Source organism: Amphibalanus amphitrite, unplaced genomic scaffold (assembly GCF_019059575.1).
Source record: "Amphibalanus amphitrite isolate SeventyFive unplaced genomic scaffold, NRLGWU_Aamphi_draft 000163F_arrow, whole genome shotgun sequence".
Taxonomy (NCBI): domain Eukaryota; kingdom Metazoa; phylum Arthropoda; class Thecostraca; order Balanomorpha; family Balanidae; genus Amphibalanus; species Amphibalanus amphitrite.
Genome location: NW_024881658.1, coordinates 326,611 through 351,854, shown reverse-complemented (window position 1 = coordinate 351,854; position 25,244 = coordinate 326,611). Strand labels below are relative to the sequence as shown.

At 48.6% G+C, this 25,244-nt stretch overlaps 1 protein-coding gene across 1 annotated transcript in view; it reads left to right on the top strand.

Moving 5' to 3' along the window:
- Positions 1 to 293: 293 nt before the first annotated feature.
- The window catches only part of LOC122383410 (cytosolic phospholipase A2-like), a 31,965-nt gene continuing 7,014 nt past the window's right edge, over positions 294 to 25,244 (top strand). Inside the window, exons 1-6 of the mRNA XM_043369772.1 lie at positions 294 to 735; positions 11,519 to 11,714; positions 14,221 to 14,333; positions 22,756 to 22,902; positions 24,691 to 24,806; positions 25,064 to 25,101. Coding sequence (XP_043225707.1) covers positions 11,677 to 11,714; positions 14,221 to 14,333; positions 22,756 to 22,902; positions 24,691 to 24,806; positions 25,064 to 25,101 — 452 coding nt within the window. The 5' untranslated portion in view covers positions 294 to 735; positions 11,519 to 11,676. The remainder of the gene's footprint in view (positions 736 to 11,518; positions 11,715 to 14,220; positions 14,334 to 22,755; positions 22,903 to 24,690; positions 24,807 to 25,063; positions 25,102 to 25,244) is intronic.

Below are 25,244 nucleotides of genomic sequence, written 5' to 3'. Positions count from 1 at the left end.
GCGGGACGGTTAACAGGCCGAAGAAAACATTGGGACTTTCTTGACTTTAGACGATTTTTCGGTGTTTACTGTTTACGTTCTTGTTTAAAGACATCTATTATAGTGTCACGGCTCGCCTTATTTTTGCCAGTTTACGATGACATGTACACGTACAACAATATTTCAAATAATAATACGTCATTCCCACGCTTAAAGACAGATTGCGCGAAATTGTCCCGCGGTTGCGTATTGGGTCTGTAGGTCCCGCCAAATTTGCAACAAAGGAAAGGTTTATATGAATGAATGCACGTGTCATTATACTTGGCCTACATTACCAAAAATCATAGGTAAATAGAGTACCTATTGCAGCGTAAAATAATAATGCTCTGGGATTAAAAATGCCTTTCTTTCCTATCTAATATTTTGACAACACATTTTTATTATCAGGCCAATGCTCCTCATGCTCTTCAGCATTGTATTTCATCATGTCTGGCTGCAGAGACGGGCCGCACAGAAAAACGTGTGAGGTCATTGACCGATGCAGTTTTGGTAGGCAGCCTTCGAATATGCGGCAAATACTAAAGTGTGAGAAAAGTGTGGTCTCTTGGTGCTTACAAATGGAAGTGAACATCTATAAATACCTGTGGATATAAAGAAGCTGTGCCTGAACATTACTATGTTCAAGCAGTTTATTTTTCACTCCTCATTCGTCACCTGAATGGCCACCGAAGCATCTGTTCTCTTCAGATACATCAGGTAAGACGTACATTTTACATAGGCATAATAGAAACAGCATTCTCGTGGTGCTCATGAACGTTATGACGCTCATGGACGTAATGAACGTAGGTAAGGGGTTAGGGAGCATTACCCTCATCGTTCTGTTTAGGGTTTTCCGGTAATTTATTTTACGTAAACTATTTACCTACTCCACAGCATGATTCATATTGCACAAAAATTGGAATCTTTGCATTTCAAAATTTATAATTCAATTTCAAATGCGGGTTTCTATCCCTTATTCCATACTAAACAGTTCGTTCTTTTGTATTCATGTCAATTCATATAAGCACGATACCGTATGTCAATCACATATCGATCATATCGATCTCAGTTTGCAAAAATTCAATTAATTATACATGAATGTGGTGTTGATTGTGGATGCCTATTCCACACCGCCAAAAATGAGATAATAACGCGCCATTACCTCCCTACCTATCCACACATCACTGATAATGTACCGTTAATGTTAAACTAAATCATGTAGGTAGGTTTTGATGCCCCGAGTCACTATGTCCGTCATGAGGTAAGTCTGGGCTTAACCCTATTCCTGGCGGGCTCCGCCGGGACAAGAAACTGGCGGGGGGGGGGCCGATTCGGCCCCCCCCCTGAGATCTCGAGAACGAAGCAAGATAGCGACAAGCGGTAAACGGCATCGGATACGCACGGCCAAGATCTACAATTTTTACTAAGGTCATTTTCAGGTCAGGTCAAAGATGACGTCACAGGGGTCGAAAAAGTCAAAATGGCGGCGCTAGATATGGAGAGAGTTTTTCTCGAATAACTTTCGAATTAGTCAAGATAGGAACAAACTAAGGGCATCATCGTGATCCTCTCGTCAATCCGCATCGAATGATATATATGTTGACCTCGAAAGGTCAAGGTCAAAGGTTGACCTCAGGTCACGTGACCTCGAGGTCATCATGTATATCATTCGATGCGTCTTGACGAGCTGAACACAATGAGACCATCCACGCGTCTGTATCTTGTTCCTGTACGGAGTTATTGGCCAAAAACCTTTGGTGACCTTTGATGACGTCACATGACCTCACAGCTGCCCAACAGCAAAACAGACCTCAAGGTAGTGAAGGTTGATCGTATATGAAGTCATGTATGGTATATGGGGCCATTCCGACCCGTTTTAGTGGTAAAAACAGGGAGTTGATTTTTCCCCCATTGACTTATAATGGGGAGGTCGCGAAATTGACCTGACCTTAGGTCACCGATATCAAAATTCCGAGATATACAAATTGCACATACTGGTACCCTAACTAAACCCTGAAGAGAAGAAATTGATCGGTCAAAAACTCTAGCTCTGGCGTGATTGCAAACTTTTCTGAGGTAGGGTCACCAAACCGCCTCTGGTGACCTGACCTGAGGTCAGATCAACTCAAAATTTTCAGACATGTTGCGTAGAAGCCTTTTAGGAAAGTCAGAAAATTTGAGCTTCCTAGCTCAACGCGTTTGGGAGAAATAACCAAAAAACCTCAGGGGGGGGGCTCCTGAGGCCCCCTCCCCCCCCGCCAGGAATAGGGTTAATAGGTCTTAGCTTGTAGAATATCAAATTACTGGGTAACTTGCTTTTTGAGCTGCGCGGCTCAAACATATTAACATGCAGCGTAACATTTTTCCCCGACACTCATCTCACAGAAACATCATAAAGATGATACTGTAATGGGGCAAGAAGCGTCACACCTATCTACGAGTAGACGGTTTTAAACAATTCCCTTTTTATACGACGGCACTTATTATTATCACCCCTAACCCCGCTGCGAGTAAGCTTGATTCGTAATATATTGTTCAAATATATATTATACATGCATACACAGATATCAGTAGTACTACTGTTATCTGTGATACATACATATATATATATATATATATATATATATATATATATATATATATATATATATATATATATATATATATATATATATATATATATATATATATATATATATATATATATATATATATATATATATATATTAACCCTCGCATGTGTAGGGGGGGGGTCGGATGGACCCCCCCCCATGGTTTTTCGTGAATAACTCGCGTAAAAAGCGGCCGATCGCAACGAAACTTTCAGTACCCTCGCATTGATCAATTTGACACCTACCCTGAAAATTTCATGACCCTGACCCAAATGACCTTTGACCTGTGACCTCTTTTCCGAGACCATGTTTGGCCGGAATCGCGATTTCGCGTATGTCGGCTCGCACTAGCCGCGTGTTTGCAAGCTTTTCGTGGTTTCAAACGTTCAAACATGTGATTTGATGTTACTCCCGTGTGTGTCAAGGTCACTTGAAGGTCAGGTCAGGTCATTGACCTTTGGTGACCTCGGGTGACCTCGGGTCACTTTTTCGAGTTTTACATGTTTCTAGGCTAGTTTTTGGAGCTGAATTCGAATTTAGCAACCATTTGAACATTTACGAAGTAGTTTTGGTGACTTCGTAACATGTTACGAAGCTGTCAGAGGCGGTTGACACGTACTACGAATACCCGCCACGACGCCTACTGGTTGACCTGACCTGACCTGACCCGACCTGGTCTAAATGCTTCAAGACATCATCTGTGATCAAAACTAACACGATATTCGTGATCAGCACCCCGAAAAACCCCTTAGCAGCCACACTTTACGACTTTCTAACAGGTCCCGATTTTCACGACTTTGGGTCATTGACCTGACCTGGAAGGTCAACCAATGACCTAGGACCTTAAAATTGGGTATCATCGGCTTCCTCTCGTCACGGGCAACACGCTCGTTTTTTCTGCGAAGCTCTAGCTCGATCAGGGGCCAAACCGCAAGGGGGGGTCCAACCGACCCCCCCCCCCCCTACACATTAGAAGCTGGCAAACGCCGCACACATGCGAGGGTTAATATATATTATACCTAAGCATGAATATGTCAGGATAGTGCTTAGTGTGCATGCCGTAAAAGTCCCTTTGCGTGCTGCATACATTTTTGTTCGGGTTCTAGAAGGGGAATCACGAAATAGTACCAGCTTTTTAGGATAAAGAAATGTGTGTCTCTTAGGCCATTGTTTAATGGACATAAAAGGTATGTTTATTTTATATTCTATGCTATAGTTGTTGACATTAACCCGCGCACCGACGGGGGTCTGCGCCAACTTCGCACCGACGGGGGGGGGGGCGGATGACCGCCCCCCTGAGATCTCGAGAACGAAGCAAGATAGCGACAAGCGGTAAACGGCATCGGATACGCACAGTCAATATCTACAATTTTTACTAAGGTCATTTTCAGGTCAGGTCAAAGATGACGTCACAGGGGTCGAAAAAGTCAAAATGGCGGCGCTAGATATGGAGAGAGTTTTTCTCGAATAACTTTCGAATTAGTCAAGATAGGAACAAACTAAGGGCATCATCGTAATCCTCTCGTCAATCCGCATCGAATGATATATATGTTGACCTCGAAAGGTCAAGGTCAAAGGTTGACCTCAGGTCACGTGACCTCGAGGTCATCATGTATATCATTCGATGCGTCTTGACGAGCTGAACACAATGAGACCATCCACGCGTCTGTATCTTGTTCCTGTACGGAGTTATTGGCCAACAACCTTTGGTGACCTTTGATGACGTCACATGACCTCACAGCTGCCCAGCAGCAAAACAGACCTCAAGGTAGTGAAGGTTGATCGTATATGAAGTCATGTATGGTATATGGGGCCATTCCGACCCGTTTTAGTGGTAAAAACAGGGAGTTGATTTTTCCCCCATTGACTTATAATGGGGAGGTCGCGAAATTGACCTGACCTTAGGTCACCGATATCAAAATTCCGAGATAAACAAATTGTAGCTACTAATGACCTAATAACATCCTGCGACTTTCAAAGGCCTCCGACATCTACTGTAGCTCTGGCACGGTGACAAAGTTGCAAAAAAGTGACTTGAGGTTGGGTCATTCAAAGTGACCTGGTGACCTGACCTTGAAAGGTAGGAGGTTCAAACTTGCACACCATGTGTAAAATTGATGAGGGAATAGTCATACCAAATTTCGCGGCGCTACGCGCCGCGGTTTTTCCGCTATTCGCGAAAAACCTCAGGGGGGCGGATATCCGCCCCCCCCCCGTCGGTGCGCGGGTTAAAAATGCATTATGAAATTCCTTTAGGTATGCTCATATGGATGTTGGTTGTAATAGTGCACTGAATATAGTCGCTTTACTGATCACTTAGCTACTTCACCTCCAACACATCCTTTGACATGTCTGTCTAACACTGACATCTCTGACAACGCTCTTGACATGTCGAAGTGGCATCGATTCCCCTTCCTCATTGCACTGCGTCTTTGCACCTGTCAATACCTAGCTCAATGACATCTTAACCAACGAAACCTAACAACAGCTTACTACAATCTACTACAATAGTTGGTGTTTGCAGTGGGCCGATAAGATAGCCGGTCGGAATTCAACAGACGAACTTTTATGATTACGTGAGCGCTGAACATTCGGCGGTGTCCTCACTCATAACCCAAAAGATTAGAGTCTGGCTGAAAAAAGGCCGTCATCGCGATAAGTGTGAAGCGAGCTGTAATGCAGACGCACTGATCATGTGAGATGTCACGCGTGGCTAGCAGCGCCGGTCCTTACGTACGCACTCGATCCCGCCATCGGTGCCCGCCGGTCCCACATTGCCGTGGGCCGCCGTCGGACGCTGTGATCCCAGTGAGCACAGGTGAGTGAGACGCCACCTGCCGACCGCGGCGGAGGCCGGCATTGAGCGACGCCGGCCGCCCGTACAGTCACCCGTACAGTCGCCTTCTCGCGGCTGTCGGAGCGCCAGTGCAGATACAGCCTCCGCCGCGTACGGCGCACGCCGGCAGACGGTGGGGCAGTGATCAGGTGGAAAAAGTCGTATTTTCGGCCCTGCCACGGTCAGGAGAAGATCCATTCCGGAGATCCAGGTGCGTGTCCGGGTACGTGTTGACCGACCGACCAACCGACCGAGCAACCGACCGAGCAACCGACAGGCAGAAAGACAGACGGACAGACACCGACCGACCGACCGACCGACCGACTGACCGAAAGACCGACCGACAGACCAACCGACAGACCAACCGGCCGACCGACCAACCGATGAGGCAGAAAGACAGACGGACCGACCGACTGACCGACCGACCGACAACCAAACGACAGATTCCTTTGAGCTTTCAACGAGTCATAAAGAAGTAGTATGCATGGGACATATAGGTACCTCGAATTTCCGATGCAGGTGACTGAAGGTCGGGTCAATTTTGTGGTCATGACCTTTACCTGAGATACTTTTAGGATTCTTGTAATTCTAAATACGCATTCAAATAGATGATAGACGTTTCACGCGACTTGATGAATGCATGCTTATTTAAAAAGTAATGTCACGTAATACTACATACCTAAACATGCCTAAACCATGACAAACATTATTGCACACATTTTCTGTTTTAACGGTTATTGGTCACTGAGGCTCATCTTTTAACATAAGGTAAAATCTGACCATGACGTTCTTGTTAGGTTAAGATATTGAAAAAGTATCGCATTTTTATGGCGTTTTAACCCTTATAGTCAGATTGTTTTATTTTCTCTGATCGCTTTACGTGCACATATAAATACGGCACAAGACGAGCAAAAGGAATGAATAGAAAGTTCAAAGTAACATCAAGAGGAAGACGAGGTTTTCAGCTCAGCTGTGTTAAAGGTGCATTGTGACTGATGATTGTGACATTGTGACATTGACTTCATGTGCGTTTTTCATTTAACCTTTATACGATAAGACAGACTTAAAAATCCGACTAACAAGTCAGGAGCCAATTGTTAAAAACATAAATGTCGGGGAAAGTTACGATTTCGTGATGTCTGGTGACCTGTCTTGAAAGGACCTTATACATACAGTAATGAGAATGATTATAATGACCCTTTGAAGTTTAAAAGCCGCTAACCGTTTGCCGCTACGTGACCCAGGGACCGAGTTGGAGGGGATGGACCTTACTTGAAAGCTCACCGGGATGTCTGACGGTTGTTACTGTTTACGTCGCCTCTGGATTGATCGCCCGTCTTCCCTTACATGCGATGAAACAGCCACCGAGGTCGGGTGAGCCTCGCCCGAGAAAAAGTAGATCGAGTGACGCGGTGAACAATGATGTCATCGGTGTCATCGGTGAACAAGTGATGTCAACTGTGGTATGAGCGCTGAGTAGTGAGCACTCATGAGTAGGCCTCACACCACGACTGAATCGATGAACTCGCAACGGCAATGTTAGTCCCCTCAAGTGGATGAGACAGAGAAGTGTTAGGTCATTTATTCGGCAGCAACCTCTACGGAAACTTCGATCACCGATAAATCTAATAAGGATAGCATGCCAGTAAACTATCGATTTTCGAACATCGAGATAATGGATTCTTATATGATGAATTCTTTTGGCTTTTTCCATGACTTTGGGTTTGGATATTTTATTAGGTCGTTCAATAAGTAACGAACAATCGGTCATAACTTCTTTATTTCTTTATTTCACACTTTCAAACTTTCACAGATTATAGATCAGACATTTCTGAATGCAGCCTATGCCTCAAACCAGCCGCCGCCCGCCTGCACACACTTCTCCCAGCGTTCCGGCCATCGCCGGAATTCCGCCCGGAAAAACGCGTTTTCCGTCTTTTTCACCCAGTTCATGACAGTGCACATGACTTCAGCGTCGGTCTCGAAGTGTTCACCACGGAGGCCATCCTTCAGGGGACCAAAGAGGTGAAAATCTGAAGGAGCCAGGTCCGGACTGTAGGGCGGCTGGGGCATGATATTCAGCCCTGTCACGCGATCTCCTCGCGCGTGGCGTGAGACAAGTGCGGTCGGGCGTTGTCATGGTGTATGGTGATGTTGTTGACATCCGAGCCGCGCCTCTTCTTCAGGATTGCTTTTCTCAGTCTCCTGCATGACTGTGATGTAGCGGCCCGCTGTCCATAGTCCGCCCAGGTTCAAGAAAGCCCACCAGGATGACACCATTGACCATGACAACGCTCGTCCGCAAATGCCTCACGCCACACGCGAGGAGATCGCGAGACAGGGCTGAATATCATGCCCCAGCCGCCCTATGTACAGTGCGAACCTGGCTCCTTCAGATTTTCACCTCTGGTCCCCTGAAGGATGGCTTCCGTGGTGAACACTTCGAGACCGACGCTGAAGTCAGGTGCGCTGTCAAGCACTGGGTGAAAAAGACGGAAAACGCGTTTTCCGGGCGGAATTCCGGTGTTGGCCGGAACGCTGGTAGAAGTGTGTGCAGGCGGGCGGCGACTGGTTTGAGGCAAAGGCTACATTCAGAAACATTTGATCAGGGGCTCCGCCACGGTTTTGGGATTGGGGGGGTCCGACCCAAAACACAAAACCTCACTGGCGAATCCAGGGTGGCATTCAAGGGGATGCCACCGCAACGCCAGAAATCACCAGGATGCCACCCCCCCCCCCCCCCCACTGCTGCGCCCGAAATCGACGACAAATTGCTGTTTTTCTTGAGTACAAAGAAACATAACAATTGTATTGGAAGAGGTTTGCTTTAAGTTTAAACTGCAAAACAAAGGTTCAGATTGCATAAGGAATCGAAAACCGAAGAGCAGAGCCCTATTGACACCGACATGGGGGCCTCTAAAATTGACGTTCTTGAGGAGTAGAGGCCAGTGTTGCGCACTCCAAAGGCGGAAGGTATTGGCCATCAGAGAACGCATTGGACTCTCAGTGACTGGCATGGGCTTGGGGGACCTACATAGGCCCTCAGGTATCTACGTAGGCTCTAAAGCCAGTGTAGAGCTCTCCTAGGCCGTACTTAAAGGAAAGCTCAGGGCTTTAGCAGTTATTGTAAGGATTTGAAAGCCCTGCCCTCATATAGCAACATAGAGTCCTTTTAGAGACTGACAATTGACATTCAGATTCAGTCTCTGTGATGAGTGTGACCTATCCTGACCTGAAAATGGATATCAAAATGCTCCACTTGCTGTTGGGATTTTGACTTGTGAACGTCCTACCTCTACGAACCTGCAATAGAGCCCTGTGCAGATATATTGCAGATTACCTCAGAACGGTGTGAGGATGCTTAGACTAGTATGGTGCTCTGAAGGACCGACATGGACCCCCGACACTATATGGATAACCTCACATTGAAAGAGGATTCTCAGATCGATTTGAAGCTCTCTTAGGGCAGGTGTTGTGTCAATGAGGTGCCCTACAAGCTGGACCCCCCTCGCAAAATGGGATTTTAGTCAAATTCTAGCATACCTAGCTAATCCTAGCCATCTTAAATGCATTCATAGTAATAACAAAAATGGCGAAATGATGACACTCCCACGTTGACCGGTGAGTGTCACTGTCGAGCACTTTGTCTGCTATGACATTATAAGGGTTCCCTACATTTCTAGATCTTCAGTTCCTTAGCTATACGACTGTCAACACGCTCAAAATGCATATAGTGAATGATTTAGTCATTTTTACGCGAAAACAAGCTTATAGGTATCTGGAATATTGGGGGGTACTGTACCCCCCAGGTAAATTATTGAGGGGGTCCGGACCCCCGCGACCCCCCCCTGTGGCGGAGCCCCTGCATTTGATCTATAATCTGTGAAAGTTTGAAAGTGTTAAATAAAGAAATAAAGAAGTTATGACCGATTGTTCGTTACTTATTGAACGACCTAATAATATGCGTAGAAACAATCGGTTTGAGACTTAATTAACTTTATACATACATTGCTGCTTTTTCAGCACACACATTCCCGCCATTATTCCTGTTTGTCGAAGTTATGCCCATCACGGGAATTGTCTGCGCCAATGTCCGTGACGCCGACTAGGCATCAGGTGTGACAGACGCATTTTCACTAAAGCCATGAAACCCGAAACTCCCCATTGTAAGTGTAAAGGACGCCAATTTCCCTCGGGACTCGGGTATCCGTCTGTTCTGGAGCTGTTAGCCCTCATACATATGTACGACTGCGGTTCTCGACCGCAAGGGATCAGACTGCAGTCAAAGGCCGCCCTCGTGTCCAGACTGCAGTCAAATGCTGCTGTCCCAACCACACTGCAGTCAAAGGCCGTTCTCGTGACCAGACTGCAAAGAGCACTGCCGGAACCAGACTACAGCCACGACTGCAGCCATGCCGGCGTCGTGACCAGACTGCAGTCAAAGGCCCCTCCAGAGATCAGACTACAAAGGCCCCTCTCTAGTCTCTGGAACAGACCGAGGCTCTACGACTGCACGATCCCGGGACCGACAGCCTCGTCCGGCGGCGCCCGAGCCCGGCGGCGCTGCCGGGAGGCCGCGGTTGGCCCTGTGGCCGCGGAGACGAGCGTTGCGTGCGACTCCGTCATGCCAGCATCGGCTCACGGTGCTTTATTGCCGAATTAAACACCCGACATTCGGGAGCAGGCGGCGCCCGGACCCGTGCATGCGTTCGGGTGATTCGCACGGTATTGACGGTAGAGGGCCCGGCACATTACGCACCTGAGGTAGCCAGACTCGCGGTGTAGCTGAACATGTAACGGACAACTGATCAGTGAAGCTCGTCATCAATCCAGCTGCCAATCAGCCAATCAACATATTTTCCCAGTCGTCAGTCGAGCAGTCATTCAGTCTCTCAGTCTACAACCAACAGTGCGACAGTCAGCCTCTCAGTCAAACAGTGCGACAATCCAGAGCTCTGTCCGTCCAACAATCAGCCCGGCGGCTTGTCAGTTAGCTCTGTCAGTCCAACAGCCCGTCAGTCCAACATCCCGTCGTTTCAACAGTCCGTAAATCTAACAGTCAGTCACCTCTGTAAGTATAGCAGTCTGTCGGTCCAACAATCCGTCAGTCCAACAGTAAGTTAGTTCTTTCAGTCCAACAGCCCGTCGATCCAACAGTCCGTAAGTCCAACAGTCCGTCGGTCCAACAGTCCGTCAGTCCGTCAGTCCAACAGCCCGTCAGTCTGTCGGTCCAGCAGGCCGTCAGTCGAACAGTCAGTCGGTCCAACAGTCCGTCAGTCTATCAGTCCAACAGCCTGTCGGTCCAACAGTCAGTCGATCCAACAGTCCGTCAGTCCTGTTAGTCCACTAGTTCTCTAGCAATGCTCAACCCAGCCAGCAGCCTGGGTAATGGAGACGGCTGACTGCTGTTATCGTCATTTTGTCAATGATCTGTCGATGCGCAAAAGGTGAACATGTTCCTAAGCCGTGCATGATGCATCTTGGTGCTACATAGCAGCGCGTTTCTCCTAACTACCCACTGTTGAATTAACAACAATCTCTACTGAAAGTAAGGAAGGCCTTTTCAAGCTAGGGCTCCTCCAGAAGGATGAAAAGTTCCAATCACCAGCTGTCACAAGTGGGAAATGTTCAGGGCCAGTCCAGGACGCCTTCTTTGGAACTGTACCGGTCCGCAGACCTAGCACTGGACAGTGGACAGCACAGCACACACTCCAGAGCTTCAATGCCGGCGGCGACACCAGCTGGTGTCTCAACGCAGCTCAGAGGTGGGCGCCGGGCTGTCGTAATTAGGCTGTTCAGCTGGGTCGCGCAGCTGTTCGGTCTATAGGTGAGACGTCCAATGTTCGTCCACTCAAAGCTTTGTTTTGCGGCAGGTATGGAATGCTGCCGATTTGCAATTAACCCACAACCATAGCTCTGTGCAGGATCATATTCAGTGGGAACTTCGCGGTAGGTAATAAACTTCCCTACACGCTTCGGAAACCGACAGCCAAAGCTCACCGTATGAGTTAGCTCATATTGCACCAAATGAAATCACCTGCGTTCATTTCAGAGTTGCGGGAGCCGGGAGGAGAGAGTGGAGAGAGTGGGGAGAAGGGAGAGGAGGCGGTTCCGGCGCCTGAGGAGCCACTCCGACCCGGCACATCAGCAGTGAGGGGCCTCTTGGGCCCGGCCGGCCGAGCTCCGGGTCGACCCTCTCCAAACAGCAGCATGTGTGCCAACTGGAACATCCTCTCATCCATAGAGAAGTGAGTATAGGCAAAATATGCGCCATTTGCCCTGCGACTGCAGTTGCACACACACAATGGTATACACGTACACGGGAGCTCACGGCTAACTAGGTCCACCCGTTGCAGTTAACCCTCGCCGGTACATGCCATTTTGTGTCCTTCGACGGCACAAGGGTTGGTACGACCCCCCCCCCCCCTCGCGTTTGGCCCCTGATTGAGGTAGAGCTTCGCGGAAAAAAAACGAGCGTGCTGCCCATCACGAGAGGAAGCCAATGATACCCAATTTTAAGGTCCTTGGTCATCGGTTGACCTTCCAGGTCAGGTCAATGACCAAACCAGGTCAGGTCAATGACCCAAAAATCGGGAATATCGGGACCTGTTAGAAAGTCGTAAAGTGTGGCTGCTAAGGGGTTTTCCGGGGTGCTGATCACGAATATCGTGTTAGTTTTGATCATAGATGATGTCGTTAAGCGTTTCGACCAGGTCGGGTCAGGTCAGGTCAGGTCAACCGATAGGGGTCGTGACGGGTATTCGTAGTACCTGTCATCCGCCTCTGATAGCTTCGTAACATGTAACGAAGGCACCAAAACTACTTCGTAAATGCTCAAATGGTTGCTAAATTCGAATTCAGCTCCAAGAACTAGCCTAGAAACATGAAAAACTCGAAAAAGTGAACCGAGGTCACCAAAGGTCAATGACCTGACCTGACCTTCAGGTGACCTTGACACCCACCCTAATGCATGGGAGCAACATCAAATCACATGTTTGAACGTTTGAAACCACGAAAAGCTTGTAAACGCGCGGCTAATGCGAGCCGACATACGCCGAATCGCGATTCCGGCCAAACATGGTCTCGGAAAAGAGGTCACAGATCAAAGGTCATTTGAGTCAGGGTCATGAAATTTTAAGGGTAGGTGTAAAATTGATCAATACGAGGGTACTGAAAGTTTCGTCGGGATCGGCCGCCTTTTACGCGAGTTATTCGCGAAAAACCTTAGGGGGGGTTGCATCAACCCTCCCCCCTGTGCTGGCGAGGGTTAAAGATATTGCGTTCACTGGCTAGCACTGCTCGCGACTGCCACCATAAACGTCATTGAGCACAATAAATGTCTTATCAAAAGTCAGCTACAGAAGATAAATGGGAATTTTAGAGTCACATAATATTGAGGCTGCAAGGAGAGGTTACACATTGTCCGGCGTTCGCTGAATCACATTCGACCAATATGAATTTATCGGCTACTGCCGATATAGCACATTTCGAAACTACATTGACTGCAGCTGCATGTTGCAGACATATTGCAGTTTCAGGCCTAACGTGCATGTAAACAGACGATTTATCACAATACATTCGTCGAGAATCTTCTGCTTCGTGTTTTCTCATCAATTGGATGAGATTTAGGTTGCGTTTTGAACATGGGGATGGAGATGGTCGGCTATCTATAATAGCACAATAACATTCTCGTTAAGACATTAAATTAAAAAATGTCAAGCGTTGGTAGTGTGCTCTGATGAGATTTAACTGCGTCAGACATACCTAGTTATACCTACCGTAAAGTAAAACAGTCAAGCGGCAAGCAGCAAGCAACGTGAAAATAGTGCAGCTCCTGTAAGTATGCACTAGGATCTATAAGTGCATACCTACTTGTTCTCAGCACTTTTGATTTACCGTTTTCATTCCTCTCTAAATAGTGGTCTGGTCGATCTAAATTAGAGTAGCTCCTAACCTGGTCCGAGAAACAGCCCGTGAACTTCTAATCTAAATTTCTATTCAGTCTCAAGATTCTAAACCCTATGCAACATGCATATTTAATATTTGCTTTTCTTATCACTTGAACTAAGTCTCGCATCGGTGAACTTGATACACTAATCGTGCACTACAGATATCTGCTCCATGTGCGACTGCCACACAAGTGTCGTGTGCCATTCGTCACATAGCTAAATGCCAGTCGTTCCTAAATTTCTACGTCATTGCGAAAGTATGAAGCCGCAAATGATTGAGTGGGCATATCCAGATTTTCATACGGCACTTGTTTGACGGAAATACCACAATATCCACCGACAAACGCCGGGATAAGATAGAGCCGGGTGGCCATGGGACGGTCACTCAAGTCGGAGACACGTCACCTCTGATAGCGACGCCGAGCTGACACGAATAACAGACGAGCAGCTGGGGAGCAGAAGACAAACAGACGAACGGAGACCGGCAGAGGTGCCGTTGTGCTGCAACGGCAGCGCACAAAGAGGCCGATGAGGCCGTGTGGCGTGTTACACAAACAAACGAGCCACGTAGGTATAGCTGTTATTGAATATTGACTGCAAAATATGCACTGGAAAATCAGCCAGCAAGTACCTACGTCGACGAGCAGCAAGTATACAAATCCGGACCCCAAAGAGTGTACACTGTACACAGTAGTGAGCACACATCACCACATCAGGAACAATACAAACCATGTAATCAGTAGACATAGACGACACCGAGCGCAAATTTCGTTGTTATTCATTATTTGTATTTGTTTATTTTCAGCACGGATTTCGATCCGTTTCAAATATTCGAGGTGGACCACGACTCGTGTCAGGTGCTGCACGTCACGGTGCTGCGCGGCGACAATATCACCATGGGCAGGACGCGCGACATGTGTGAGTACGACAAACCCGGGGGCGGAGGGAGGTGGGCATGAACTCGGGGAGTGTGGGACGGCGCCGGTAGGGGCCTGTCTCACACACTGGGCTGGTGCCGATGGGTCGTAGCTGCCACAGGCCTGTTTCATCGTCTCCCCGGTCACCGCTATACAATGTGCATGTTATAAATGACTGTCGTCGTGTTAATAAACACAGAAATGTCATCTGCGCCTGCATGTTACTATGTCATCTCAGTGACCAGAGGTAAGTCATAACTAAGGCACCACTTTGGTAATGGCGGTGTTGTATGTACCTACTAATGAGGTGAATCTGACAAGAGGACAAGAGAAAGGTACTCCATCAGTATTAGGGATAGCTACGCGCAAATTTTGAGAGCCTCGTAATCAAGCAGAGTAGTTATCTGTTGTTGGGTTCGTGGGATTCGGTAATGAAGTCGACAGAGTGAAGGACGTCACAAATTAAACACCGCTGAATGCCAAACACTTCACTAGTCACGAACTCTACCATTTCAGGCAGTTCTCATGCCGACAGCAGAAACCAGTAACTCTACGAGGGGCGTTCAAAAAGTTCTCGGCCCAACCATGAAGGAGTTGGAATTTCGGCCTGCAACGCGGTGTGTTCAATGATGTGTTATTGGGATGTCCACTTACGTAGCCATTAACCAATCTGCCCTGTGATTGGTTCAGGCTGCTAATTAATCGTAGCATAGTTTGCTATTCCCGGTCAGAATGGGCGACGCCCAGGAGAGAGCAGTGATTTGGTTCATGTATTGCAGAAAAATGCACCAAACGTTATTCACGAAAAGCTAGTGCCAACACATGTTGAGGTTTGTCTTTCTTACAGTAGCGTCAAAAAGTGGGCATCTCTGTTCAATTTTGGTCAACAGATCATTAATGGTCACCCCCGCAGTGGCCAGCCATCAACAGCATTGACTCAAGAAAATATGAAAAATAAGCACTTCTTTGTGAAAAATGACAAATGTTCTGGTCTGAAACAACGCAGCAGAAGCGGAGTTGTCTATCAGGTTCCTCAAAGCCATTCTTCGATAGCGTATTAATATGTTTAAGATCTCTGCAAGATGCATCCCCCGTTTGCTGACTCCAGAGAGACGGCAAACTCGAAAGGAGGCGTAACGCGAAAATTTTGGCCCCTATATCGAAGATCCAAAAGAGTTCATTGAACTACTTGTTACCGTGGAGGGATTGTGGGTGTCACACATTGACCCTCAGGGCGTGACCGAGTTGCACAAGTGGAAGCACACTGAGTAAAGGCCACCAAATGTGTGCGACATGTTTAAGTCAGACGGCAAGGTGACAGTGGTTGCATTTTTGGATGATGGCGGGGCTCTGCTCGTCAACTTTCTAAAACAGGGGCGCACAATTAATGATGAATGCTACACCTCCCTTCGATAACAGTAGCGAGCAGCAGATATCAAGGAGAGACTAGGGAAGCTGACTAAAAGTGTGCGCCTGATCCAGGGCCACGCACCAGCACACATGAGCAGGGTGACGATCAGCGAAGCAGTGAGCTGTGGCTTCGAGTTGTTGTCACAGCCACTTTTTTCCTCCGTACCTTGCACCCTCAGGTTGCCACCTCTTCCCCAACATAAGGAAATTGCTTAGCTGTGTCAACTTCGCTGACAGCAAGGAGACAAAAGCAGCCGTCTTGGACGTACCAGATGCGTCCAAACCCCATTTGGCTATGGAGACCCAGGGGCCTCTCGCGAAGCGCTGCGCGAAATATTTTTGTCTTAACGCTGGTTATTTGACTAAATGAACATTTTTGGTCTAATAAGTCGACATCGTATCTCTGCTCCTTCATGGTCGGGCCGAGAACTTTTTGAACGCCCCTCGTATAGGCGACGATGTTTCGCCCAGAGCCTTCTTCACCAGCATTACACAATACCGCCGCCAAACGGGCAATACAAGACCAGCTGCACAGCATTTGATCAGCTCCCAACCAATCATACCGGATAAACCTACCCTCACCGAGCCGCGCCCGCTCACAAAACACAGCAATCCACCTGTCTGTCAGCCTCCTTGCCTTCCTACGACGGAATCCCCGCACAAGCTATCCTGCGGTGACCCAAATTGGTGTCATTAGAGATCCGTCTCGCCAGTGCAACGAACCGGCCGCCGTCCGTTGGCCCGGCAACGCTTCGCCCTGGGTTCTGGTCGTTTACATAGCCTTGGTTCTGGTGTAGCAGCCGCAAAGTATGGCACTGGCCAGAACTTTTCGGAATGGTCTCGTTGAGACAGGTGACCGTTTGGAGTGCCCGGTGGAACGATTCTCACCGGGTATGTCTCGTCTGGATGGACGGCCGCTGCATTCTGAATTCATCTGCGCAGAAGGGCGCGGTTGTGCTCCGCTGCCACAGCCGAGTTGAATGCATGCATTATCAGCATGCTAGACTTTGCCTGCGAGAGAAAATGCATCGGTCGCTATGCCAAGCTTGCAATTGATTCAGCGTTCCTCAGCTATCACTAATGTCACCGTAAAATGTGTAATTATTTGGCGGCATGGAACAGGTACTAACTATAACTACACTAAAATAAGCTTGCAATAGCCATCAAACCAGGAGATGCATGGCTGCTTAGGAAGAGGAAATCATGCTTTTGGTGCTTTTGCTCCACTTATGTTCCTTTGTTCAATGGCCCACAGGCGGCACTGAGTGCAGTCAGACATTTCCCGCGAAGCACAGACATCAATTACCTTTGAGACTCGCGCAGCTCGAATGCATTTTCCGGCCTAAAAGTGGCGGCGCTGCGCGTCGGTGGCCATAAGCGGAATTGGACGCCATGCGGCCATCCCCCGGGCCTCGTCGGCCGCACGTGCAGTGGCCTGCCAGCTCTCCCCGGGCGCCGCTCCGCCCGAGCCGCTCACCGGCCGTATTGGCCATTCAGGAGCGCAACAGGCCGCCTGTCGAGGCGCAGCGAGATGCCGCCCCGTGGGACACCGGCCATAGAAACTCGAAAAAAAACATCTCTGAGTCCCTCCGTGTCCCTACAGAAACAGCGAGCTGCTATGTTCATTGGTTCTCACATCCGCGACTGCGATGCATTCCAAAACGTGGAAATGCTTCAGGCTAAGGCCATGCGGCACAGCATAACTTCAGGCGCACACCACTAGCGCCATCTTTTGAAAAAGCTGAAAGTTTCTCTACAGGATGCATAAATGCGCGGCTCGGGCCCTTACCACGAGTTCACTGCTAATATTAATATCCTAGTATCCCATTACTTCCGACACAGGAGTTCCAACATCCACGCCCACGTTGCATGTCTGCGTCGCGTCGGTCGGTGCGCCGGGTACCTACACGTCAGACCGCGAGCGGCTCCGGGTCGCCGGCGTCCGCATACAATGGGGCGTTCCGGAAACGTAAGGCGCCAACTCAGCGCCTGCAGCCCCTTAGGCGCCCATCCGGGACGTCTGATACGGCCTTCGCTTATCCAGTCCTATACCTGTGTCAATTTTGATCGCTGCAATGCTCATTCACCCGACTTTTATTAGCCGGCTTTTATTAACCCTCCAGTTGCGTGTCATGCCCACCAAGCAGTGACTACTTTTAATTTTGCTCGCACCAACCATCACCCTCTCCCCTCCCCACCCATCCCGCCCCCACTCCCTGTCCGCCTCGCTGTGCAGATACGCTGGCGGCGGCCGGCACTCAATGCACGGCACAGTGACGAGGCACTCGACTGACATCCGGCCCGCTCTGCCCCCGGGCACTCCAACTGTGCAGTGAGCAGGGCGGGGCCGCTCTGCCTCTCAACTCTCCAGTACCTCACCCACCCCGCCCAGAGCGGCAGGCAGGTAGTCTGGGCTCGGCCTGGCGGTCGTTAGATATGCGGATTACGGGGCTAATCGACCTTGCCGATACATTCCATGGTAAATGAGGTGATGTCTGTGTGCCTATCTTGTGCAAACGGTGCCTGGTATGTTATGGAAGATACGTGCTCGACAGAGTGATAAACGGGATAAACGGTAACATACGTCCATAAATGACAAACAGTAAAACCTTTCTACACCTATAGGTATAGCTTCCGCATAGGCACTACATCTCGTTTCCTCATTTGTGGTATGAGTTTAAGTTTTGCTTTATAACTATACAATAAGTTCGGTCTCGGATCTCGGGTTATTACTCTGCCGGGAATCCAAATACAGCAGGCTGTCAAGAAGAGCATGACATTTATTCCACATCAAGGGCATAACTCAACCCGTTTACAGACTTCACCAGACCTACATGGCGTATGCGTCACCAACATACACCTGTCTGTATATGCATGACAAGCCAGCCAGCGATCGTCCACGTTTTGACGACCGCACCTACAGACGAGTTTCAGATGAGTTTCAGCTGTTTCCAGAAAGTTTCGCCATAATGTGCGCGGTCGTTATACTTACCATCGTCATGAAACGACACACGAGTTCGTTCGTCTTGAGTGATGGCGTTTCTGGATAAAACAACATTCTAAGAAATTACTGACGTGGCTCTTTAACATCACATAGTTCTGTTCGACTTCCATATGTTGGTAGGTAAGTAAGCATTTCCATGAAGACTCACGCGAAGTGCGACAGCGATTTTTTATCGACATCGGCCAATGTTCAAAATAAAGATAAAAGATTAAAGATTCCGATACATATATAGGTTCCGTCTTTCACAAAGGCGCTGTTAAATTAACAGAATAATAATAAAAGCATGGACAGCGCAGAAGTCTGCGTGTATAACAATCCGACCGGAGACCAGCTGGCTTGCAGACTCGGGCCAATGCTGCAGACTCGGACCAAAGCTGCAGGCTCATGCCAATGCTACAGCCTCGGACCGAAGCTGCAGTCTCTGCGCTCAGCAGTGCCTAACGCCGGCCATCCGTCTCCGCGTCAGATGGCCAATGTCGGCCAATTGATGCCAAGTGGCACGTACGCGGAGCCAAGCGCCGCTGGTCAAAGTGCCTCATGAAATATTCCAGTGAAGTTGCAGATCAAATTGAGCGGCTATCCAAAAGGTCAAACTCTCCTGCCATCGTGAACAATGATCATTTAGAAATGACATCTCTGAAGGGTGTAAGTTAGAGGTGTCAGTTACAGAAAATCGGAACACCGATACCAAACAAAATACCGACCAAAACCATGAGAAAATACCGAAACCGAACCAAGTTGGGAACATGAGGGTAATACCAACTTTTTACCAAAGTCACAGCCCCTTATACGTAAGTGAGGCTTCATAATACCAACAAAATACCAAAAACATTAGGACTGAAATACCTAATACCAAGTTGGCATCGGTTTGGTATCGGTATACCAAAAAAATGGTATCCGATGGACATTTCCAGTGTAAGTGACACGGTATCAGGGTTAAATATAAAACTGACGGCGTTCATCTCTTATTCTTGGTCCTTGGCTAATCTCATTCTTCAAGAAGTGATCAGGCCCGGTGCACAAAACTAATGGAGCTTAAGTGCTAAATACTCTGCGTAAATCTGTATTTCCCGATTCAGCATCCTCTTATCGACACATGGTTACGACAGGACCGAGAATATAATTACTTGGAGAATTCTCATCTCGTAGCACCAAGACGATGGTGCTTGTTTGAGCTTCCCCATTGAACGTCAAGCATTCACGCTGTGGTGAACTGCCTCTCACACTGGGAAGGCAGCAGCTCAATGTCTCGGCTGTGCTGTTCCCCTGTACGCTTCATCCACACTCCATTAGCGAGATAAGCCATCGACTCAGCCAGCCGCAGTAGGCTGGCTGGCTGAGCCGGCGGACCTTGTATTCCTACTATCAGCCGGCGGACCTTGTATGTAAACATCAGAACATGAGTCGGATGTCTATGGGCAGATAGAGACAATACGCGCGCTTACGATAGAATGTTGACCTTCAAATCCCAACTATAGACTGCCGTGAAGTGGTTGGAGCGCAATGTGACGCTTCTCAATAATATGATGATTGGTATTTGGTAATTCACGCTGAGCTAACAATAAGGCAAGCGACGCCCATCCGTATCAAAACGGCAAAGCTGTCTCCTCCCTCTCTCTCTCTCTTTTTCTCTCCTGTTGTTTGTACCGATTGAACCTGTTTCACCAACCAATAGCATGGTTATTACGGAGCGAGCGAAGCGAGCGGAGTCTCATACTGAATTAAGGGAAAATCCTGAGTATGAGCGGCCGGCCGGCCGGCCGGCCGTGGGGACGCTCTTCAAAAGCTAATATCTTAGGAACGGGACATCCGATTGACAAGCGGTCTTTTTTACTGAATGTCACTTGGACGTAAAAGTTATGTGGTGTGATGGCCACCATGCGTTCTTGCCAACCACCGCACGTGGTGCATGCTAAAGTTGGACATTTTTTAAGAACCCTCAAAATTGCAACCTCAATAACGGCACAACGGTTGGGCCGATTGAATTGAAACTCGGTACACAGTTAGGTCTCCATCAGATAATTAATCTGCATGTGTTAAGGTTGGGGTGCTACAGCACGTGCGCACGTGCAGGGGGTGCTCCCAGATCTCGAGAACGGCTGGGCCGATTGCACTCAAATTTGGTACACGGCTGGGGACCAGTTAGTAGGGTGCCGTGCAAAAGTCAGTTTGGACCCCGCTTGCACGTGCGGCGTGCGCACGTGCAGTGTGCCGCTTCCAGATCTCGAGAACGGCTAGGCCGATTGCGCTGAAATTTGGCACATCGCTAAAGACCGGTTAGTAGGGTGCAGTGCACAAGTTAGTTGGAGGTACCCCCTCGCAATTTCGCACGTGCAAGGCCCATCCTCTCGCTCGCTCCGTTGGTCGCCCAAAAGGCGTTTTACTGGTTGGATAAGTCCAGCATTCACCTTATGGCATGCAATTCAACGAAGATTCGAAGCAAAGCAAAAACATTTATCAAAAGCAAAAGCAAAAACGTTTACATCTTCCTCATCGTTTTTCTCTGTTCACCAAGAATCCAATCTCGACATAGGCAAGTTGAAAGTATCGGATGTAGAGCGCTCCCTCAAACTCCTCCCTCTCCGTAAGCACACGCGTTTAAAGGGACCCTCCCACCTTAACATTAGTTTTTAGTTGAGATAGCCAAATTGGTGGCCATGGCCTGAAAATACCGGTTTGGGCATTCACAGCATCGAAAAATGCTTTAATTCGGAGATATGGAATTTCAAACTTGCAGTTTTCGGATTCTAAGGGGCTAATGCATTGGTATGCCCCCTTAGAATTTGTGACGTCAGCGGAGATCTAACGATTTTTAAATCTTTTACTAAAACGTTTGGCAGCACGCGGTGGTATATGCTGCTTTGCGCGCAACAAATGCCGCACTTTCAAATAAAGTCGCTAGGAACAGCAGAGATCCCAAAAAGTAAACAAAAGTAAAAGTCTAATATCTTGAAAACCGGTGAATATTTTTCGATGAAATTTGGTAGATATTCATTTTTGCTCTTTCTGAACCGAGCGACATCACTTTCATGCCAATTCATTAGCTTTTTTGAAGGTGGGAGGGTCCCTTTAATTTCGGGACGTCACTCGAAACACGCACGTACGGCTCTAATGGGTGTGTCTCTGACGGCCAGAAGTGAACAATTTTTCATCTCAATTGTCTCTGCAATGTCATGTCCACATTGAAGCTGTCCTTTGCAATTTTCTTTGTTCCTGAGCGCAAGAGGAAACCCTTAAAGCTGTTCTTCTCTACAGTTACCTCTGAAAAGTCCACAACTTCTCCTCTAGGTTTTCTGCGTTTCACCTGTCACAGTTTCAAAGCATGTTGGGCAGCGGAAGGAGCTCTCGGGAAGTGCTTGTTATCTGTGCATGTGCGCTGAAAACGCGCCAAAGTAGCCTATAAGTGGTGTCATGTATAAGTGGTGTCATAAGTGGTGTCATGAAGGTATCTCGGTGAGGGGGCCAGGGTGGTGACTTTACACTGTTAGTATCAAGGCGAGACCCGTGCTCCATTCTACATATAGTTTGAATGATCTGGGATGCAGGAGACTAGCCTCATAACCGTCTCGTCTTTGTTCGCCAGTGATCCACTCCCTCCGCCTCTCCTCCATTCCTCTCATCTCGCGCGTGTCCGTCCCTGCGGCCGCCAGACCCTCTTCCAATCGAGATGAGATGACCACACGTCCCACGGGAGTGCAGCTAGCCAGGTGACTGGCACAGCACGAGACACAGCACTTCCGATCCTGTCAGCTCGGTGGATCAATAACAGCAATACAGGAGATTCAAAACCCGATCCAGTGTGCCGCAGTAAACACTCCCGACCCGTACGGGGCATTCCAGTCCCACAAACTGACACTCCTGGTCAAAATGGACACCCCGAACCATACGTGATCTTTCCGTGACAATGGTGTCCCTGGACCCTGTGTCATGCTAGAATCAATCCGACCCGTACCGCGTATGTACTAACATACGTGATATTTCCATGACACAAGTGCCCCGTGTGCCGCAGTGGACACCCCCGACCCGTACGTGGTGCTCTCCGTGCCGGGTACCAACGGTGGCTCACAGCGCACGCCCTGTGTCGACAACTGCATCAACCCCGTGTGGAACCAGGAGTTCGAGTTCCTCTACGACGCAGAGCACAACAGCATCCTGGGTAAGACGGGCCGGATCCGATCCGTGACGCGTCAAATAACTATAGGAGACAGGAGGTTGATAATGCGCATTGACATCCAGACTTCTGAAGGGCCTTCACTGTAGATCACTTAGGCGTCCATCACGTCACTAACAACAATATTTGATCTGTCCCATCTGCTTACTAGTTACTTTTGCTTTAAGTTTGTTCCCTTCCTAGTTTTTGACGATGAGAATGCTGGGTTTCCCTTTTTCGCATGGTGACAAGGCTTGCAAGTTGGAATGCACGGGTGGGAAACTTCATGTCACCTGTTCATAGGTCCATTGAATATTTTTTCTTCTGGTGGTAAGAACTCTCATTCAGTGCAACTGACTTGCCTGCACAGTCATCGGTATATCGGTATATCGCGGTACCCGAGCCGCTGAGTGTCCACGACTAGCAGGCACACCTGAACTATCCAGAGCATGAAACCCAAAGCTATGCCAGGTTGAACTTGAGCCTCTCAGCATTGCACACAATGGAATGCAAGCTATGTCTGACGGACATCACCCAGGACAAGTACCGCGTGAACCTACCGTATGCTCATCAGACCAGGCATTAATCGCTTACCGCAAGCCCAAAACGTGGCACCTTTGGTGTAACGCCCTTGGATAGCATCTGTACTGCTGTCTCAGAGGTTACTGAGTTACACTCAGTAGGTAGGCCTATTGACGCGATGTGCATTGTGCAGTCGGCATAAAGAGTCGTTTGACCAGCGGCCCTGCCGTCCGTCACTAAACGAGTCCGGTCGGTATCGGGGCGAGACGTGCTCTCTCGGCGTCATTGATCAGACGGGCCTCACACCGGCTCTCGGCGCGCCGTACACGGCACGGTAATCTCAGCGTGTCGGCCATGTCGGCAGCGAGACAACACACGCCGCGCCGTGATATTGGACACTACGCAGGGGCGCAACCAGGCGTCCGACCAGGGGAGGCGGCTGTGACACAGGACGACCAACTAACTACTAGGTTATCAAAGTCACAAACATCGGGCAGAAACTTGACATAAAGGACGAGCAAGAGGCAAGAGCAGGCAGGAGGTAAGGCAACTAACTACTGCTTGTCGGTCCCATGTGACTTGCCACGATGCTCTGATCATGCTGCCTGTTTGCTCGGCTGGGGCGCCGATTGTCCAAGGTAATTGGAACTATAGTGCACCACGTAACGGCGCTCTCAGCCGGGCGCCGTCTGATGAGACAGCGACAAAAAAGGCACTTAATGGATCGCGAATGAGAAAGGCAAAACACAGCGGACCAGAGGGTCGCGAATTAGGAGGCTTACTGATAAAGTGAGCATTGCAGCACAACGCAAGTGTATTTAGTAAGTTACGCCGACGGTCTACGTATACCTACCTACATACTACTACATATGGTACGTTCCCGCTGGCCTCTGAGAAATACCTACGAGTGGCACAGCTCTGCATGGTGCGTTAAAACACAATAGGTAATTGCAAATTGCGCGAGCTTACATGAATCAGGTTGCAGAGATAGATACCTATTCGTACTTCGGTCGTGCCACGGAAATAACAGCATGACATAGCAGTCCATCTCCGAGAAATTGCATGAGTTAACGCATTGCCAGCGAAGTTATTAATGAACGTATCGTTTTCATGGTCAGGTGAGCCCATAGCGTTCGTCAAAGAATTTGAGTACGACGCAAAGTTACGACGCATATGAATAATGAATATTTTCCCACACCGACAGCGTACGTGGACATAAATCCCACGGAGCTTTGGTGGAGGCGACAACACCGCTTATTTTCTCGCTGACAGAAATCGCTCTGGTGGACGCCAACATTGTCGTGGATTACGTCATCGGCATCATGAAGGTGGACATCTCCGACCTCAAGCTGGACGAGGAGACGCAGATCAAGGTTCAGTTCGGAGAGGTGAGCCCATCCTTATAACGTTCGGCCCATCGCTGCCTCGCTCAGAAGGAACAGGACACGATATGAGATCATAGGCGGCGGAATGGGGAGGCCAACGGGGAACCGTGCCCCCCCTTTGATTTTGGCATTTTAACATTAGTCCTATGAGCGCCGTTGCATGGAAAGAATGGGACCAAAAGTCGGCAGTGGCCCCGTCCCTTAATTGAAGGTGTTCCGCCGCTACTGTATGAGATGAGTTGACACGGTATTTTTTACAGGAATCTGCCGTTCACTTGAGGCTTCGGCGAGCAGTCAAGTAAGTGTGCAATAAGCGTACCGAGCAGTACAGTTCAAAACCTCCTGGAAATGCGGTTTTAACTTGGAAATCTGGATTAGTATACTCTTTGAGTTCAGTCTGCAGCTTTTGTATTACCTTATAGTATGTACAGTTACAACATG